The sequence below is a fragment of the Triplophysa dalaica genome, chromosome 9, assembly GCF_015846415.1.
Source record: "Triplophysa dalaica isolate WHDGS20190420 chromosome 9, ASM1584641v1, whole genome shotgun sequence".
NCBI classification, from domain to species: Eukaryota; Metazoa; Chordata; class Actinopteri; order Cypriniformes; family Nemacheilidae; genus Triplophysa; species Triplophysa dalaica.
In genome coordinates, this window is record NC_079550.1 from 21,023,448 (window position 1) to 21,045,203 (window position 21,756).

At 38.2% G+C, this 21,756-nt stretch overlaps 1 protein-coding gene and 1 long non-coding RNA gene across 5 annotated transcripts in view; one reads left to right on the forward strand and one right to left on the reverse strand.

The window, feature by feature from the left end:
• Positions 1–2,381: 2,381 nt before the first annotated feature.
• Positions 2,382–3,422, reverse strand: LOC130428854 (uncharacterized). The gene is made up of 2 exons (XR_008907502.1): positions 3,132–3,422; positions 2,382–2,894 (listed from the first exon to the last, which is right to left on the reverse strand). It is a non-coding gene; the product is annotated as an uncharacterized LOC130428854 (long non-coding RNA).
• A 9,846-nt stretch (positions 3,423–13,268) lies between these two features.
• The window catches only part of LOC130429042 (NACHT, LRR and PYD domains-containing protein 12-like), a 50,065-nt gene continuing 41,577 nt past the window's right edge, over positions 13,269–21,756 (forward strand). Inside the window, exons 1-4 of one of the 4 annotated variants that reach the window (XM_056757396.1) lie at positions 13,269–13,390; positions 13,701–13,853; positions 15,100–15,213; positions 19,975–21,750. In XM_056757396.1, coding sequence (XP_056613374.1) covers positions 13,804–13,853; positions 15,100–15,213; positions 19,975–21,750 — 1,940 coding nt within the window. In that variant the 5' untranslated portion in view covers positions 13,269–13,390; positions 13,701–13,803. The remainder of the gene's footprint in view (positions 13,391–13,700; positions 13,854–15,099; positions 15,214–19,974; positions 21,751–21,756) is intronic. The other 3 variants (XM_056757397.1, XM_056757398.1, XM_056757399.1) reach the window with 3 other exon arrangements.

A 21,756-nucleotide genomic window follows, 5' to 3' on the forward strand; every position in this document is an offset into this window, starting at 1 on the left:
AATGTAAATCTTGTTCGTTTGCAATATGTTTATGTGAACGAGCGACTTTAAGTTCCTCTAAAATACCGATACTTTTATGTTAGTTGATACTTTTCGTTTTATACGGTGTTCCGTTGACTGCATTGTTGACTTTTCTTTTAGGTGACGCAGTGGTTAAATTGTCTGTTTCTTTAACCCCTAGGATTCATTCATCTCAATTATAAGGACAGTTCATTTATTTTGGTGTTTTTATGTTTGGCTATAAATATATTTTCTCTAGACGTGGAGATCAGATTCCATGGACGAAGCGCAAACTTCCAATGACGGAGAGTTCTCTCCAGAATACAGGTAAACACTTTATTCAGTAATGCTTATTGGGTTGTACCAACGATTAGGCTTGAATCTAGATTAAATCAGGCTTAATTAATAATTCTGTTGCACCAAACTGTAAAAATTGTTTAAAAATAATCTGGTTTATATTGTATATATAATTGATTCAGGTTCTAATTTTACAGTAAATCCAGATTTACAGTAAATTCTTTTGACATCATAAATGATGTCGGAAAATGAACATAAACAGACAGATAAGCATAATGCCATGCTTCAGTGGTGTGTTTATTGTAAATAAAAATGGAAATAAATAAAACACCTCAGGACTAGTCAGGTGGTTTGATAAACAGGCTTGTCGGCTCCAAGATGCACTGCTTTCTTATCCATATAGTAATGCTTACTCCGCCTCCAAATGGTTGGTTCACTCCTTTTGGATCTGACATGTTGTATAATAGTGTTCCTTGAGTGTGTTTCTGTCCTTTACAGGTTGGTGAGTTGTAAGATCACAGATGAAGGTTGTGTTGCTCTGACTTCAGCTCTGAGATCAAACCACTCACACCTGAGACATCTGGATCTGTATGGAAATAATCTAAGAGATTCAGAAGTGAAGCTGATATCTAATCTGAACAAAGACCCACATTACAAATGTAAAGTACTACAGTGAGAAAAAAAACATGTTCTGTAATTTCATGTAGTTAAACTGATACTTTACTCAAAAGTGAAAATTCTGCTACTCACCCTCAAGTAGATCCAAACCAAAAATCTTCTTATGTATTTAACAAAACAAAGAAATGTATACAGATTTCATAACATAATTTTTATTTTTGGGCGGTCTATAATTTAAATTGAGTGAATATGTTATAATAATGTAGTCTAGTATCTGTGGGTATACACGCAGGATCATTTTTTCATTTGGCTCATCGTGAATGATGTTTTTTTATGTTTATAAAGAATAGTCTAACTTCAGTTCAGTCTTAACAGAAATGTTGTGTGTCTTTATTTTTTCATCAGCAAAATATTTGAGAAATAAATTGGAGATTACAAAACGCTCCTGTGCTGAGAACATGATAAATAAGATGCTTCTGTTATCTGTCATACTGTTTTAACACTTTCATCTGACAGTAATACCTTTGACGTTTTAAACAGGTGAATTCAATAATAACTGTACAAAAACTTTTAGCTTATTTTGAATCTACTGTATCCTGTTGTGTGTCATGTCTTCAGTGTTTGTCTCTTTTCTGCTTCATTTTATTCTGATATGGATCTTGTGAACAGGTGTGAGAATGTTTTTTGTGTTACAGCTGAATGTCAGTCTGATCTTCCTCTGTTGAATAAATTGATGTTCATAGACGGCAGTCGACACAATCAACAGACTTGAAGATACTTTGATCACACAAAAGACAAAAGATATAATCTTACAATGACATTGATGTAATGCATCATTTAAGAATAAATCAGATTTGACATCAAATCTGTATATCATCTGTTGCAGGATCCTTATATTTTGAAGGGAACTGCATGAGTTTTTTAAAGAAAGTGACTGTATAGTGCTGTTTAGAAGATTATGTAAATATAATTACTTTTGAAAACATTTTAAATGTATATTATCTTCTATTAAAGATTAGGGTTGGAAAAATTAACTGGAATGTATTCCTGTGCTATACAAACCTCCTCTTTCTTACCAAAAGGCACCATTTCCCAACAAACATTTAGACGTTTGATGACCGTTGAAAAGACGTCATTTCGACACGTCCCGTCACGGTTGAAAAATAGTTCCGAAATGAAAGTTGAACCGACGTCTTTGACGTCATCTGAACGTGATTTCCACGTCTTTTCTGCCCGTCCCTGGACGTCCAAATGTATCCTCTTTCGGACGTTTATTAGATGTGTAGCTGCTTAATATAAGCGTATATATAAGAATGCGTTAAATATAATCAAACTCGCGTTGTGTAACATCGTGCAAGGCAAGCAATTATGTATTAAGGTTTACGTGTCTTAAATTGACTTAAGTTCTAAAAAGGTCCAAAATCGGTCCGGTCTGACCTGAACGTCTATAAAACGTTTCAATCACGTGCACATCACAAACAATAACACTTTATTTGTGGATTTAGGCAAAATTTAGTGTTTTAATTTAGCACAGCATATTTTATAGTGAACATCACATTTTTGAATGGTCTTCCATTTGTTTGACAGCTACTATTCAAACAAGAAAATAAAAATAGTAGAATCTCGAAAGCAATGGAGTTTAACATTGATGTTTAGCAGCCATTAATCAAACATGAAAATGACAAAAGTACAGTATTACAAAAACATATGACACTACTTTAGTCCATTTTTTTCAAAATGTTTACTCATTTTCTTGGTCCCCGACCACCGGCTCTTCCGGGAGTGTGATTCATGTGTTCCACCATTAATGGTTAAAAGTCAGAGCTATGGCACTACCAAATTATTTCCTAACAGTCTTGTATTACTGTTAAAACAGCCATAAAACAAGTATCCATCAACCCCAGTGTGCTTCAGGTGATCTGCCATTGCTGCATCAAAGTCTGAATCTGTTGCATTTGGGCTACACCTGTTCACAGCATCTGAGTGAGAGAAAAGAATATGAATATTAAAAAAGTAGAAAAAAGATCAAAGGCAAAATTTGAGGTAAATTACATTAATTTTTTTAGAAAATGTCAGATTATCCCACAACTAAATTTAAAATACATACAAGATTGTAATTAACATGTGTTACACTTTATTCTTCTCTAGAATAACCGAATGTCAATAAAAGTTACTAATAACACTAGAATAAATTTATTTAAGGGTAGCAAAAGCACCTGATGAGTACTGTACTCCATGCTGTTCGTTTTGAAAGATGAACTTCAGCAAATAGCTGGTATTCTTGATCATGGCAAGTCTTCATCTTCTATGAAGAGTCTAGATTGTGACAAAGAATATATGTTAGATTAGCGGTGCCCTTGAGAAAGACCCTGTAAACTTTGTAAAAGTGGTATTTCTGGTAAAACCTGATGTTCTTACAGAGAAGTCCACTAAATAGAGAAAATAAAAATTACATAAATGAAAAAATAGACAAGGAACAAGAGATTTTTGCAATGTCATAAGGCCAAAATTACCTTGAATTACATAGTATAGCTTTGAATGGATCTTTTTAAGTTGACCACCACCCCTCATAATGAATTTCACCATAAATGCATTTAACGTGATTCTGTGAAATAAATGACTCCGGATTACTTCACCTCAGAAAAATTACAGTTTTGTTTTCAGATTTGTTGCTGTCACTATGGTTCTTTTGTTTACTACCCAAATATTTGTATCTACACAGAGAAAGAGATAGAGAAAAACAAACAAACACAAACTACATTAGCACAAACACACACATTCTTTGTCACAATGCAATCTCTTAATATAAGATGTAGACTTGCCATGTTCCAGAATGCCCGATATTCACTGAAGTTCATCTTTAAAACCGAAAAGCATGGAAAATATTCCTTTGGAATCCTGAAAGAAAAATCTGTTCATTAATATGTACACACACCTGGACACATGACTACTTCTAAACTGAATGTGACACTTGCTGTCACATTTTGTGTTTAATACAAACAATTAGGGCGGATTTCCCAAAGGAAGAAGGTTTGGAACCCCTGATTTATTTACACATTGTTCCTGTAGTTGCATGAAATTACTCAACTTAATGTTAATTGTAACTGACACAAAACACAGCCAACGTTAGCTCTTTACCCGCCAGCCTTTACAAAAAAGTTCTGAGCCAGCTTCAGCGTTTTTTAACATGTTCTCTAAACTTTGATGGCTCACAATACATTTTCTGTAATGAATAATAACTTGTCTTTGGCAGTGAACGGTTGATTTTTAAATGACAAGATAACTGTGGCAGGGAACGAGTTAGCAGTTTGGGGGATTAATGATTTTGCTATCAATATCCTAGCAAGAAGCATTAACGTTACACAGCACAGTTCAAGTGTAGAAACTAGCGTAACTTTAAACTACCTTTTAGCCTGCTAGCTAATTTCAGCCAAACACAAACTACATGGCAGTTGACAATGTGCGCAACATTTCTTTCAGTTCCTTCGTGTCCAACAAGTAAGACTCAACCACATTAATAAAACTAAACAAAATGCACTTACCCAACAGTAGTATTTGTATAACTCCGTCACTTTTCGAAATAAACCACACCGCCATTCCCGAGTCTTCTTCTTGTTTAGAGTTTATTGCTGATGGTAAATCAACTGAAGGCGCATTACCGCCACCAACTGGAGTGGAGTATGAATCACCGATTTTGACAGCACAGTTTTGGCAATCATCCACTTTAAATTGTGAAAGCAGATATTATAACATTATATATGTAAATGTGTCATTTAACTAAGATGAATACAAATGATCGTGTATTTAAAAAAAAGATTTCCTGCTTTTTGCAATGGGTGTTGTTTGACGTGTAACGTCAACGGACGTCTATCACAACATTTTTATAACTAATTGGGCACTCAAATGAATCATTGCAGTATTATGCAAGGTAAGCACAATTTATTTTGCTTATTTCATAAGAACTTTACAAAGGGTCACGATGGACTAAAAATGCACGTGTAGAGGACGTCACAAGAGGACGCCCTTTCAACCGCTTCAATATTTATATAATTACACGTAGCTAAAGTCAAAGTAACAATCATACATGCAACCCATAGAGATCTGTTGACATGTACAAATGTATCTCAATGCATTTTTAGGAAATGTTATATGTCACATATTTTTACCGGTTTATGCCGTCCTACCGCGACTATTTTAGGCCAGGGACACGACGTTGCCGTCGGACCAATGTTTGTTGGGTATCTCCGCAACATGGGTGCGGCGGTGGCGATACAATGAGATTTACAAGTACACCCACTTTAATTGCGTTTAGATTTGGGCTGTCTAGTCAAAGGTTACGAGATGTCGTACATTTGCCGGGGTGTGGTTACAAGAGGCGTTTCATGCAGGTCTGGGTTAACATTTGCTTTTAGATAAAATGCATCTTTTGTTCCGATACTTTAATTTATGCAATTTAACGTGTCTAATACATGTGTTCGTTACTTATAACACACCAAAGACACAGAAAAACACATTCGCGCCATATCACCCCTTTAAAGGTGGCCCTAATTGGTCAATTGTGCTAGTATAGTCACATGGTAAAGGAAAGGATCAATCAGTTCTATACTTTCTCTCTTTTCTATCCAATCTCTCAGGTAATATCACATACATTTGGAAACTGTTAGTCGTATCATTTTCAATTATACACATTTTATTTGTAACCATTTTAGATATAACATCAATTTAAGTCTGTTATTAAGTACGTTAATTTACAAATCTTCAGACTAGTGTTGGTTTAATATTCATATTTAAACGCTCCATATTGGAATACAATATAGTCATGTTATAGCTAAGCTCTCCCACTTATATAGCTCTGATCACTACGCTTATTTCCGTCGTCGGTATAACTGAAGATTGGTTATTGACAGAAAAAACAGTTTTATACCATCTTGCTGTTAACTTTTCTTAAGGTGAGAGCTTAAAATCAGGATGATGCTGAGTGTGTTTAAAATGAGTCAGCTCAGAAGTTCAGCTCTAGAAATGTTCATTTTTATGCTTCAGAAATATTAATGAAAAATGTATATCATATAACATTAAGACATATTGTGCAGATATTGCAGAATACATAGGCCTATGGTTACCAAACTACAGTTTTCAATGCTTATTTAAAAAAATATTTAGTTTTCACTGGCACGCAGTTAATCTTGGATTCGGATAAATTGTGATCTGATCTAGGAAATAAAATAAATGATAAGGAATTACAGTAAAGACATTTGGGGTTGTATCTGTGAATGGTGTGTTTTTGTTAGGTCTCCATTTTTGACCCGTTTGATTTTATTTCAGAAAAAAACACAGAATGTAAAGTAACTAAACAAAACATTGAAAGGTCAAGCTCCTCAGTGTTGCCTTGGTTGCGTATGAAAGGATTTTAGAAGATTTCCTCCTTAACGTTATAGATCCATCTGTCGTATACTGTTAAACCTTGCTGTAAATTACAGGGTAAATAACTTTAAAATAGGCAGTGTTTAGCAGTAACATTGGGAAACAGTATTTTACTGAAACATGAGATGCATTTCTGTAGCGCAAATAATATATTACAGTTAATTACTATATAAACACATTACAGATAACAGCTGTAATATTCAGCTGTAAAATACTGCCTTTTTTACTACACTGTCACTAATTCCAGCACTATTTATTGCCAAGAGTAAGATTTTCAGGCAGAAAACAAAGATTTATGCATTAACACACACGTATGTGCACTGACTGCTTAATTCTTAACGCAAATGTGTTGCCCCTTTAAGGGCAACAAGGTGTGTGTGATCTCTGAGTTTATGTTATTTTGCTTGTGCTGAGTTAATTATCTTACTGACTGGATTTTCATGGTTTAAAATTTAAAATGGAATCCCCGACAATGAGTGAGTAAACATTTCAAATATTTAGAAGGTTATTTTTAAATATCCTGCAAATGTAGGTAAAGTTAATCATTTCTTATTATGTGCTCCGTATCTTTTGGTTCCAAAAAGCTACCTGTTAGCTATAGCTTTTAGCATCTCAACTTTCAGTATCCCATAGTGTTGAACATTATTATTTATCAGCAGCTGACCCCACCGCTCGTTTTTAATTTTTCCTGTTTCTTCATACTGTTTAGTAACATTAACCACAATGTACAGATGCAAACTGTGTGATTTGCCTTTTCCGCCAACTAGGCCTTTTTTATGCACATGTTGAAAAACACCAACACAGAGTGAATTTTCAGTTTGACTGTGGACTGCAGCAGTGCCCTTGTTTAAGAAATTCTCCTCATAAAGGTCACATATGCACAGGAACCACAGGCAGTCACAAACACAGGACAAATAGGCATCCACAGGCTGTATTCCACTGTCAGCTTCCAGGGTGTGAATTTGTGGCTAGTAATTTTTCAGATGTCTGCATATACCTACAGATTCATATTAGAGATGGTAGAAAAGTTGGTTGCCCCCTTGAAGGTTGCTTGAAATATTTCAGATTGAGAACATCTCTCACCACTCATTTATCACGAATGCATAAGCAGCAGCTCCAAAGCAGCAGTTTTATCTCCTCAAACAGTGTGATACAGCAGCAACAGACAGACAAGTTAACACTTCAGATCAGTCGCTTAATGTTGAGGTACCATAAACATTGTCAATTGAAAGTGATAAAGATACATTAAATGAAGAGACATTTTTACATAATCTGGCTATGTTTTACTTGAAGATGCAGGCAAAAATGTTGTTGCCTGCCAGTACAATTCAGTCTATTATTGCATCACTCACTATTATACTCTAATTTCTAAGAAAACTTCCACAAAGATGTCAGTGGAAAATTAGCTAAACCTACCAGCCACACCACAGCTAATCATGCTCGGTAAGTAGAAAATATGTAGTCAATAAATTGTGTTAAGATGTTTTAGGAGTTTTGATGGTGAGTGTAACACATCTCAATAAAATGGAAGGAAGGAGGCGGGAACCGGCAGACATTAAACATTTATTAACAGAAATAAAAACAGCCGGCGGCCCCTCACGGACGACCGCCGGCGAAATAACATAAACATAAATACAAATACAAACACAAGTTCGGGCCCGGTCCGGTCGCTCGTTCCTTTTATGCTCCCATCTCCTACGTGATTCGAGCCCGGTGTGCGCACAGCTGGCGCTAATTCACAATTACTCACCGGACTCGAACCACGGTCTCGCCCCGCCTACTCTACTACAGTGAGCCTCATATTTCAGGAGATATACACTTCTTACTAAATCAAAGCGGATGCTCAGCATTGAGGGGAAAATGAAACATTGCATTGATGAGGAGCTAGATTTTGCTGCAGCACTCTCTGTTCTTTTTGCTTGCTTTTATGTTTTTAATATTGAGTACCAAGAGTCAGCCAGTGCCACACTAGGGCTCATTCAAAGGTAAGTGAAAGAGACATTACATGCACAGTAATGATTTTAATTATATTCTTTCATGTATTTATTTGATGTTGTTAATGTTTTTCATGATTCTGTGTTTGATTTGTTACTAACTGATAAAATTCATTTGATTTTCAGATTCTTTGTGAGGATTAATCCTGAGGGGAAAAAATGGCCTGCAAAAGCTGGAACTAGCCGCAAAACTGGCTCATCTGTTACAAGAAAGGTTCAAACCATGAATCCACATCTTCATACATTTTTACAGCGGCTCACCGAATTTAAGTAGAAAACATGTAATTAAGTAAGTGCAAGCAATATTTCTTAATACAATTATTGTAGCGCATAAAGAGGTAATTCAATTTATGCTGAGTTACTACCATGCTAAACCAAATCTACAAAGGATTGGTATTGTTTTTGTTTTGATTATTTATGTTTATTTTAATACTTTTTATTTCATTTAAAGATTTGCATATTTTCTATGTATTTTTTTGTGTTTGTGTAAAATTGAATATGAAGTGAATATTTTAGTTTTTTGGTTACATGTATTGTTGTGACTATTTAATTTGCAAAGTTGTGTTGAAAATATTTTTCATGAATTTCTGTTGTTTATTTATATATTTTGTATATTGTAAAAGAAAATAGAATGTATTTGGTTAACATTTTGACTGATCTTTGCCATACATGTATACACACCCATATCTACAATACAGTGTTATATTTTCTAATTTTTTATTTTATTTATACTTTGCTATACACTAGCAGTGGATGTTTTATTTCAGAATAACATTCAGTTTTGTTGAATTATGTGATGTTCAATTGTCGTATGTAATTATGGATTTTCTTGTGTTTAGTATGCATGTTTTGCTAAAGTAATAAATTACGTTTGTTGAAACCTCTTGAATTTCTTTGTCTTAGAAGATAATACCATTAAATAAAATTGCAGAATTTTTGATGGAGCAGAATGACTACAAAATGAAATACACAGAATGCATATGTAGTATGCTACTGTGATTGTAGCATTACAGTAAATAACTATCAATACTCTTGCCAGTTATTAGCTGTTATTCTTGATTTACAGTAAAATACTGACAAAACTGTTGCCAGTTGGTCACTGTAAAGTCTCAGTTACAGTAAAATACTGGCAACACTGTTGTCAGCTACTTACTGTGGAATATACATATTCCCCTAGGTTTACAGCTTTGGGGGGGGGGGGTTGGTTGGTTAGGGAAAATTGACGAGAAATCTTAAATCATTTTCTTTCATTCTTTATGTGCTATCTATCTATCTATCCAACTATCTATCTATCTATCTATCTATGTTAGCTATCTAAAATGTTAAAATGTTAACATAAGATATCTCTTTAAAAAAATAAAATAGACGTATTTAAATCTTTTTAAAATTGACTTTTGCAAATAACCTTTGTTAAATTTATAGAAGTTTTTGTTAATATCAATGGACCAGAGCTAAAATAGTTTTATTTTTTAACTAACAACTAAAAAAAGATTTATAAATACTAACAAATATATTGCTCATTCATTGTTCGTTAATGTTAGTTAATACATTTATATGAGGGCTTTGTTTGTGAGACGTTTTCTTTTCTATGATGTATTTATTGGAGAATAATCCTGTCAGACACAGCACTGCTGTGAACGCGCGCTGTTCTGAACGTCATCACGTGCGCTGTTCTGAACGTCATCACGTGCGCAGGACATTCCCATACAACACAGAGCGGCCTGTATAGCGTGTTAAATATCTCTTGTCCTATTTAATCAGCAGATTTACAATGTCCTGACTAAAAACATTTTAAACACACATATGTAAATAGTAAGCGGCATGTAATTCATTAATATACATTTAACTTGTCATCCGGTGATGACTGGACTTTCGATGCTTGTCAGGGGCAGGATGCGCAACACTTAGACTTGAGCAGGAGAGCTACTCCGGCTGCTACTCGCAGTGGAGTGAGTTTTGCCATCTTCAGTTCCCTGTGAGCGCCTAAAAAACGGAAATATTTTCATGTGGTTTTCATCTGATTGACGCGACATATTTCCCGCCGCGCGCTCTCTGTCCGCTAGTGTGTTTGTCTGTGTGTGTGTGAGTGTGCGCGCGTTCGCACTCATTGGGATAATTGTAAACGCGCAAACACAGACGGAAAAGACATGCCATCCTGTAAATAAGATAAATAACATATTAGATTGGCTATTTAGTTTGTTTAATAACATAACAAATTGTAATCTGTGCTATAAAGAAAATAAAATAAAATTTACTTGACGTTCAAGGGTGGCGGGGCGAGCCGTTAGGAGGGCGGGGCGCCCCCCCTTATATAATGGTTGGGGAAACACTGTTAGTAGCTGGCAACAGTGTTGCCAGTATTTGACTGTAGAAATGCCTGGAAAGGTCTAACAGAGTGTATACTATGTTTTCTGCATCTCTTATGCATATAGTCTAACTTTTTTATAATTTTGTCTATCTCATTTTAAGGAGTAGAACAGGCCTATATACTATTGAATTTAATTTTAAGAGTAAGAATGTATTGATGCAAGCTTCCCAGATTACTTGACTGGGACTTTAAATTCAGAACACAGGTTTATGATTATTGTCCACGAGTGTTTGCACAAGTTTAAAGAGGGGTTCAAATGTAAACAGTACAATGTATTGTACAATTCTCAAATTCTATTTGACTAGCGTTCAATTTTTGCCTCTCTTCATATTTTTCTAATTTATTTTCATAAAAACATCCAACATGTCGCTGCTCATATGTTTTATAAATTGATGTAACGTTTGGGTTTTGGTTTGGTTTGTTTTAGTTTAGTTTATAGCATAATACTTCACTCAGACTTGAGCGTTTAAACTGCTTTGAAGTTGTGTGCAATGTGATCAGTCTGTGTAAACGTTTGCGGTATTTCACTAGAGGGCGACATAGACCGTGTAATAATGAGAGCGTTTACTTAAAGCATTTCAGCTATTACTGTTTTAATTGGGTATATATGTTTCATAACATGTCCTACAGGATAATACTTTAGTATTTACGGTCGCTTTAAGAACTGTAAATAATTACACAGACAATGACATATTTTGTTAAATGAAAAATAAGGAACAAACTGTAAACAAAGACTTTGTAAAACACCACAAACTGCCATGGTAACCATCTAACCATAATATGTGTAAGAAAAACCATCGTTATGAAAAAAATAATCAATACACCTTAAACAGTCACTATACTTATTAAAAGTTATGTTAGTTTTCGCAAAGGATGAGCCAAAATCCACCTACATGTAGTTAAAAGACTCTTGCCAACAGACTTAAAAATGAATGAAACACTTCCCCTGAAGTAACTTTCATTGTATTAAGTTTTTAATCATACTATTTATAATTATAAATATATACAGAGTTTATATTACAATCATGTTTTTAACCTCAGTTCCTGGTTTCAACGTCATTTCCATGTAACCAATGGGAAGAGTTATGGGCAGAGCGACACATTAAGGCCTCATTTAAAGGTGAACTGTGTAAGTAACAGAGACCACTATTGGCGTAGTTGGAAATTGCAACCTAAAGCTCCGCCACCATCCTCTCCCTTCTATTAGAGTAGCTACGGTTGCCGTCACAGGACAAAAGGGTTCAATAAATGATAGCGGCCACTATCGGTGGTGTTGATAATTGCAATCTACATCTCACAGGCGAACAACACACTGAAGTTACGGATACAGGACAGATATGTCGTCGTCTAAGACAGCAGAGAGTAGGCTAACCTTTGCAAATCAAGTGACGAGGTTTATTTACAAAGAAAAACAAATTAATTAAATTGACTTAATTCATTATTTACTCTAATCGTTATAGTGAAAATTATTGTTACTTGTATAACATTGTGTCAGTGATGTATTCGCTTATTTTGCATAGCATTTTTTGGCACGGTAACTTGGTTCGTAACATACAGCCTATTTAAACCGCTTGCTAATGCTAAAGTAAGGCATCACCCCAATTGATCAATTGTATCTTCTCAAATCTTCGTTGACACTGTATTACTGATAAACTATGCAACGTGGAAGTTTGGATTTTATCCTATCAATTATTAAATTACACATTTGTATACACAGAAGCTAAGCAGTATTATAATATAATTTACACCCGATGTATGCAAATTATGATTGTAAAAATGATTTCTAACTTGATTTGCACACGGCCATGCAAAAAGGAATTATAGTACAATAACAAAGTGCTAAAAACAAGAAAAACTCACTTGATGCTCATGCTCATCTATTAGCCAAAGCTATCAAACAAACACTTCACTTATATAGCGGAAATTAGACAAACTTACCGGTCCAGCAGAAAGCTTGCAACTTCGGCGTCGCTTAGCAAACCCTTTTCCTGCTTCAGTGCCCTCCATTTGGGAAAAGCCATGCCGATGTTTATTCGGGTTTCCTGCCGTTTTTTGTCTCGACTTCGCCTTGCTGCGTCGTATTTTCTCTTTTTTGAACGAACAGATTGACGCTCTAACGGCTCTTGTGCGGAGTATGTGTGGTCCGCCATTAGCGCAAATTTTGCTTCTTACTGCAACAAAGAACCGTTTATATTTCTACTAAAAAACACAACAAGTAAATGCTGTTATTGTTCTTCCTCTTCTTCTGCTAATCCTTCTATGTAGTCGCTTTAAAGCTGCCCCAAAAAACAGCCGAAGAAGAAGAACATATTCTCGCGCATCCTTCGTTTTACGAAACGCGCTCAGTTTGTCCGTGTAGTGATACTATAAAAACATGGCTGTGCACATTAATAAATTACATGTAAGGGTGTGCCCGCGGTGTATATACATAAAATGGCTCATTGTAAGGTAATATAAACATTTCGTTTCATTTTGTAAGGTATTTCTTCACCATTCACAACATAGTTTGTATTATATATTACATTTAGGTGAATAAATCCTTCAAAATCCTACACATTGTACCTTTAACAGCAACCCGACTGTAGAACCCGCGCCGCAGCATCAGGAAGACATTCTCTAAACCGAAAGCATCTTTCCGCAGTCAGCCACCTGCTACAGTTCGAAACTGCTTCACATTTTACAAAGACACGAAGTAAGTATAAAAAGTAACCATGTATTATCTTAAACAACATGCGCAAAGTTTTTATTTAATTAACGAACAACATTCGTCTTGAAAATCATATGTAGATGCTTTTACGTTTGTTTATCGACATCAGCCTTGTCAGTAAATTAGGCCACGCGTCGAAATAACTCCCTCTTTGCGTTCATCATTTAGAGTTTCAATGTATTTGTTGTACTTTTAACATATCTAATGTGTTTGTTGATATATTCTAACTGCTTTTGCGACTTTATAAAGCTATGTTTGGTTTGATCAGTTATCACTTTATGTTGTCATTATTTAGTCACCGCGCCCTGTGTTTACATGAGGAATTGACACTGCGTTCATTTCTATTGAAGACCACAACCCTGAAATTGAATTTTCCAATTTGCATATGAAGCTCCATTATGAGCAACACACAGACATCTACAGATGGAGATTCTTCTCCACAGTCCAGGTAATTATGCTAAAATCTATGAAAACAATATAAATATTTTTAATTTATTTTTCTCAACAAAAAAAACTCACCATCGGGTTTCTTTGAGTTAGAAAAATCACTTGTTACAGTCCCCTGACCAGTCTCTCCAGGATTTACATATACATGCAAGTCAATCCACGAAAATTTCACTTCATAATTTTTCATCAAAATCTGAACTTCTGCTTTAAAATAGTCATCTTCTTTAATGATGTTGTCACTTTGACAACTTGTGCAGAACATCTGTTGAAAGGAAGTTTCAGTGTTCTAGATTCAGTCATTTCATAGTGGAAAAGAATAAGACACACCCACTATTTTTATCTTTCAGTATTCTTTATTAATGAGAAATATACATCACAAAGGGGAATTAAAGTTTATTGTGACTATACTAAAACAATGGTGTATTTTCTTAGGTAAAGAAATATTACTTGTATAGTATATGTTCCAATGGAGACAGCCATTCACTATAAAGCCATTCATTGATGGAGCTGTGATCTTTCTTAATGTACAGAGGGCGTATGAAAGCCTTTTAAGTGGTTATTGCTGTTATGAGGAAAAACCCAAAATCCCCCGCCTGCGGGTTACTTGATAGATGTTATTTGTGAAATACTGTAATTAAAATACAGCAATACAGAAATCTGTAACAGATCAAACTTTCCTGGAGTTGTATAATTAGTAACAAAAAGTTAATTAAAATAAATATATTCAGATACAGTAATACAGATGAATCTAAGAAATATTACCAGTTCACACAGACACATTGGTAAAAGTACTATGTAATTAAGATACATTGGTATTAGCAATATATAAATTGAAAGAGCATTTTAACAGTAATCTGTTGTGTTATAGTTCAGTTCATCCAAAGAGATCAGATCCAGAGTTCAGCTGTGTGTCTATGAAGAGTGACCACTTTACGAATCAACCATATAAATTTAAGAACGACACAGAACTGGATCTCTGGTTTAAAATTTCTTGTAAATTACATGATTATAATAAAACATTTTTTACTGGAATGCAATTTTTTAAAACAATGACATTGTTCTTGTAATTTTTTTAAATACATGTACCCACAGTTTGTTTAAACTATGAAAACTATCTATGAAACATTACCACTAACAAACAGACAGATTTTTATAAACACTCAAAACAATATACAACTTCTGTATAAGCATTTTTTTAATTTAATAAATGAGAAAGAGCATTTTAACAGTAATCTGTTGTGTTATAGTTTATTTGATCTGATGAGATCAAATGCAGACTTCAGCTGTGTGTCTATGAAGAGTAACCGATCTATGAATCCACCAGTTGTATTCAAGAATCATGATATATCACCTGCTGTCAGGTATATCATTTTATAAATTATTAGATTATAATTGAACATTTTATAGTGAGATGCGTTTGTAAAAGTGATATGTGACCTTTTTCTTGTGAATTTTTGTCTTAACATTTAAACAGTTTGTTCAAACAAATGTTAAAATGAGGTATTTCAGCGACACAGCTCGACAAAATCCTTGCGCAAATACTCCAAACCTATGAAATATTACTAGTTTACACACAGACACATTTGTAAAAGCTCTCTAAACAATACATATTTTAGCATTTCACAAATTAAAAGAGCATTTTAACAGTAATCTGTTGTGTGTTATAGTTTAATTCATCAGATGAGATCAGATGCAGACTTCAGCTGTGTGTCTATGAAGAGTGACCGCTCTATGAATCCACCAGTTGTATTTAAAAGTGACGATAGAGCACCTGATGTCAGGCATATCATTTCTTATAAATATTTATAAATAAATATTTTATGCTAGGTTGTATTTGTTAAAATCACATTGTGAAAATTAAATCAACATTTTAAAGGTCTAGTGTGTAATTTTGGGGTGATCTATTAATAGAAATGTCATAAAATATAATATACATAACAGTGTTTTCAGAGGTGTAGAAATACACAATGAAGTGTTATGTTTTTATTACCTAAGATTCTATACCCCTTGCATGTTATTCACCATGTTCTGTCAGCCGATGTGATGTTTCGATGGGGAGGGGTGGACTACGCGGTTGGTTGCAATTTGCAACCTTGGCGCTAGATTTCAATCTCTGGAATTTAAACAGTAATCTGTTGTGTCAGACGATTTCTTCTCTCTCCGTGTCTCGTCTCTGGCCCCGCCCCTCTCTCTTCTCGTCAGCTTTCCCTGAGTGCTAATCCCCAGCACCTGTTGCTCGTTACCATCCTCTGTTTGTTTCCCCTATAAAGAGTCCTCATGTTTCTTTGTCTCGTTGCTCGTGCATTGTATGCTGTACGTTGTGTGATTGTATCCTGAGTCTGTTTGACGTACTCCTGTTAAAGCTCTATGCTAAGTCGTTGTTCCTGTTTCCTGTTTCCCTCGTGTCAAGTGAGTGTCAGTTTAGGGTTTGTTTCCAGTGTTTGTTTTGTAGTCTTAGTTCAGTCAGTGTCCTTGTTTATTGTTAAAGTTTATATTTATATTCCTGTCTTGTTTTTACCCCATCGTGGGTCTTTGTTTTGCCTTTTGTGTTTTAATAAACCTGTTAACCCCTTCACCACCGTCTCTGCCTGCAATTGGGTTCTCACGCCATGTCTCAATTTGAGGTTCATGACAGATTGCACGAGCCAAAGAAGAACCCAGAAGGCAGAATGGAAGAACGGGAGATCGCTGCCACAAGAGGCCACCAAGCCCATGTTTTGTTTGGCCTCCGGCAGCGGGGAAGGTTCGTGACGGACTTTGCCGTTGGACTTCCTGGCTGCAGCGCGGAGTTAAAGGCAATTTTTAATAGTTGCCCCGATGAGCCCCTAGGACCCGCTGAGATGCGCCAGCTGAAGTCCCAGAGCTTCGCGGACACTGTCCAGGCCCTGCTAGATCGTGAGTAGTCTAGGGTGAGCTCTCCCACGGGGCCGGTCTCCATCCCGGTGGTCCGGTGGTCCGGGGTCCGGTGGTCCGGTGGTCCCCGTTCCGGTGGTCCGGGGTCCGGTGGTCCGGGGTCCGGTGGTCCCCGGTCCGGTGGTCCCCGGTCCGGTGGTCCCCGGTCCGGTGGTCTCGAATCCAGAGGTGTCAAACCCCAAATATTTTTTGGGGGGGCGCCGTGGGGAGGTGCGTCCAGCCCGGCCGCAGATTCCTCCCAGGAGCCGGGACCAAGCCCGCTCCAGGAGCCGGGACCAAGCCCGCTCCAGGAGCCGGGACCAAGCCCGCTCCAGGAGCCGGGACCAAGCCCGCTCCAGGAGCCGGGACCAAGCCCGCTCCAGGAGCCGGGACCAAGCCCGCTCCAGGAGCCGGGACCAAGCCCGCTCCAGGAGCCGGGACCAAGCCCGCTCCAGGAGCCGGGACCAAGCCCGCTCCAGGAGCCGGGACCAAGCCCGCTCCAGGAGCCGGGACCAAGCCCGCTCCAGGATCCGGAACCCAGCCCGGTCCAGCCGGCCTTCCGACCGGCGTCCAGCCCGGTCCAGCCGGCCTTCCGACCGGCGTCCAGCCCGGTCCAGCCGGCCTTCCGACCGGCGTCCAGCCCGGTCCAGCCGGCCTTCCGACCGGCGTCCAGCCCGGTCCAGCCGGCCTTCCGACCGGCGTCCAGCCCGGTCCAGCCGGCCTTCCGACCGCCCTACAACCCTGTCCAGCCGGCCTTCCAGCCGGCCTTTCAGCCTGTATCCCGTCCGGCTTTCCAGCCGGTCTTCCAGCCGTTGTCCAGCCCGGTACCCCAGCCATGGTCCAGCCCAGCACTCCAGCAGGGTTCCAGACCAACAGTCCTGCAGGGGACTAAGACAGTTCCCCAAAGGACTTCCCATTTCATGCCCCCTGGGGCTCCGCGCTCTGGCGCGTCCCCAAGGGCTGGAACTTCCCCACCCGACCCTGCCCCTTCTGGACTTCCCGTGTTTTCTTGTTTACCCCCACCCCTCCTCCCTTGTTTGTTATTTTTATTGAGTCACCCCAATCCCCTCATTGTTCTTGCCTTTCTGCCCCTAGTCTTGTTTTCCATGTTTTGTTTGATCTTGTCTTTGTCTCAGTTTGCCTTGTCTTGTTCATGCCTTTGAGGAGCATCAGGTTGCTGCTCCTTAAGGCGGGGGTTCTGTCATGGTTCCACCTCTCCTTGTCAGGTATTTCTTGGTTTAGAGGTGGAATCATACAGAATCCTCTGTTTCATGTGGGAGAGAGACGATTTCTTCTCTCTCCGTGTCTCGTCTCTGGCCCCGCCCCTCTCTCTTCTCGTCAGCTTTCCCTGAGTGCTAATCCCCAGCACCTGTTGCTCGTTACCATCCTCTGTTTGTTTCCCTTATAAAGAGTCCTCATGTTTCTTTGTCTCGTTGCTCGTGCATTGTATGCTGTACGTTGTGTGATTGTATCCTGAGTCTGTTTGACGTACTCCTGCTAAAGCTCTATCCTAAGTCGTTGTTCCTGTTTCCCTCGTGTCAAGTGAGTGTCCGTTTAGGGTTTGTTTCCAGTGTTTGTTTTGTAGTCTTAGTTCAGTCAGTGTCCTTGTTTATTGTTAAAGTTTATATTTATATTCCTGTCTTGTTTTTACCCCATCGTGGGTCTTTGTTTTGCCTTTTGTGTTTTAATAAACCTGTTAACCCCTTCACCACCGTCTCTGCCTGCAATTGGGTTCTCCCGCCATGTCTCAATTTGAGGTTCATGACAGGTTTCCCTTCGTTTAGGATCCTTGCGTATATGATTTCGCATTCTTTTGTTGAAACGTCGGTGTCCCCATCGATCGTAATTGATAAATATGGAGCATCCTTGATTTTCGTGGAAGTCTTCACCTTCAAAGTATCCGCAATTACTCCAACGAATTGTGCGCATGCTGCATCGTTGTTGTATGTTTCGTTAAGTTTTAAGCCATTCTTCCTTTGAAGGTCGAGCTGGCTTTTGTATTTGGTGAAGGGTAGTTCCTCATTAGCAACAAAGTAGGCCGTGTTAAATATCACCTCTGCCTCATCTGCGCTCTGATCAACAGTCATTTGTCTTTTAAAAGCAACCGGCAGTGGCGTTGCTTTCTGATTTATAAACATGTCACGACATACTCGATGTTTCAGGCTTCAGATTGTGTTTAATCAGTGTATTGTGTTTAAATTGCGAAGTGCCTGTACTATCGGCAAACTTTGTGTTCCCCGCAGTTCTGGGGTAGCTGCTGCAGAATTCGCAGTTCATATAGTTTGACTGCTTATAGTACCTCAGCCAGCTGAATTCTTTCAGCCAGTCTTCTCGAAAATGGTGAGTGCAGGCTTTTTTCGCCACACCAACCTCTGACTCTGCATCATCATCCGATGGTGACACTGTAGATTCTGGCACTGGTACACTAGCCGCAGGTCGGAAGAACGAATCAATAGTTCGCTTGCTCATAGCTCAGACGCACGCACATATCAGGTTGTGATGATATTTGTCTCCGTTTCCTTCCCACAGATGTTTACGCGTGCTCGATTATCTCTAGGCCCCTCCACGCATTTTAGCCACTTACAGTGGCCATTCCCTATTCTTCTCACACGCATTGGCCGCCTCACAGACAGGCATCACTCAATGAAACGCGAGTGTGTGCTCGCGTCTCATGAGTGTGTGTGTGTGTGTGTGTGTGTGTTTGCGTGCGTGTGCGTGTGCGCTCGCGTCTCATTGATTATTTCATTGCTCATTTCATTGATCATTGACGTGCCCCTTCCACGTTTAATGTATAAAAAAAATACGGAGGGTGGGGGAGGCAAATTTACTGGTAGCACATGTGCGACTGGATGTAAAATTCAATCGCACACTCTCAAATTTTGGTCGCAAAATGCGACCATTTGGTCACAGTCTGGAGCCCTGCAAGTGATCAGAAACAGACACCATAAGCATCACTTGAGAGATTTATTTTAAATAAAAAGGGAGTTAAATATTATAAGTGTCTTAGTATTTGGCAGAAAGTCTATATACTGTAGGGAGCATTTAAAAATAGACAAATTAGATTTCCTTTTCCTACACACTTATTTATTTCCCTTTCAAATAAAAACACACAATAATTAAAAACATTTTACTGTAAATAACTGACACATTTAATAAACCTAATAATGTTTGTGTCAGTGATCCAAATTCTCTGTACATTTCCTGTTTAATTTTGTGTTTTAATTTTACAGCTGTGAGTCTGAACTCCTCAAGACATTCAAATCAAATCTGAGGAAGAAGTTTGAGTGTTTGTGTGAGGGAATATCACAAGAGAGAAACCCAACACCGCTGAATGAGATCTACACAGAGCTCTACATCACAGAGAGTGAAAGTAGAGAGATCAGTAATGAACATGATGTGAGACAGATTGAGACACAATCCAGGAGAACAGTAACAGAGGACACACCAATCAAATGCAACGACATCTTTAAAGCTTTACCTGAACAAGACAAACCCATCAGACGTGTGCTGACAAAGGGAGTCGCTGGCATTGGAAAAACAGTCTCTGTGCAGAAGTTCATTCTGGACTGGGCTGAAGGGAAAGAGAATCAGGACGTCCACCTCATATTTCCACTTCCTTTCAGAGAGATCAACCTGATGAAGAACCAAACACTCAGTCTTTTAGATCTTCTTCATCTTTTCTTCCCAGAGACAAAAGAACTGGAAATCTCCAGCGGTGAATATAAAGTGTTGTTCATCTTTGATGGTTTGGATGAGTGTCGTGTGTCTCTAGATTTTCACAGCAGTGTGAGGTTGTGTGATGTCAGTGAATCAGCCTCAGTGGACGTGATCCTGACAAACCTCATGAAGGGGAATCTGCTTCCCTCTGCTCTCATCTGGATCACCTCCAGACCAGCAGCAGCTGATCTCATCCCCTCTGAGTGTGTTGATCGAGTCACAGAGGTACGAGGCTTCACTGACAAACAGAAGGAGGAATACTTCAGCAAGAGAATCAGTGATGAGAGTCTGAACAACAGAATCATCTCACACCTGAAGTCATCCAGGAGCCTCTACATCATGTGTCACATCCCAGTGTTCTGCTGGATTTCAGCCACTGTTCTAGAGAGAATGTTGAGTGAAGCAGAGAGTGAAGGAGAGATCCCAAAGACTCTCACTCAAATGTACACACACTTCCTGATCATTCAGACAAACATCAAACATCAGAAGGACTATGAGAAGAAAGTGAAGAATGATGAAGACATGATCTTCAAACTGGGCAAACTGGCTTTTGAGCAGCTTGAGAAAGGGAACCTGATCTTCTATGATGAGGACCTGAGAGAGTGTGGCATTGATGTAGCAGAAGCATCCGTGTACTCAGGATTGTGCACTCAGATCTTCAGAGAGGAGTTTGGCTTGTATCTGGGGAAAGTTTACAGCTTTGTTCATCTCACCATTCAAGAACATCTCGCAGCTCTTTATGTGCACCTCTCCTTTGTAAACTACAACATGAATGTTTTTGACCAAATTAGTGCACCAACTTATACACCTAATGATGGAGAATTTAGATTTTCTTACTTGCATCATAGAGCTATAGATGAAGCTTTACAGAGTAAGAATGGGCATCTGGATCTTTTCCTTCGGTTCCTTCTGGGTCTCTCACTGGAGTCCAATCAGAATCTCATACATCATCTACAGACCGGAGGCCCGCCTTTCAAAAAAGAAGAAACAGTTGTGTTCATTCAAATGAGGATCTGGCGTGACCCTTCTCTAGAGAAATCCATCAATCTCTTTCACTGTTTGAATGAACTGGGAGATCCATCCCTCATAGAGGAAGTTCAACAATATCTTCAATCTGGTAAAATAAGAGAAATGAACCTCTCGCCTTCACAGTGGTCAGCATTAGTTTTTGTGTTGCTGACTTCAGAGCAGAACATGAATGTGTTTAAACTGAAGGAAATTGTTGGACCACAAATTGAAGCAAAGGAATTTTCTCAGATGGAGCCGTCTACTGTAACCAGATCAGATCAGTAAGT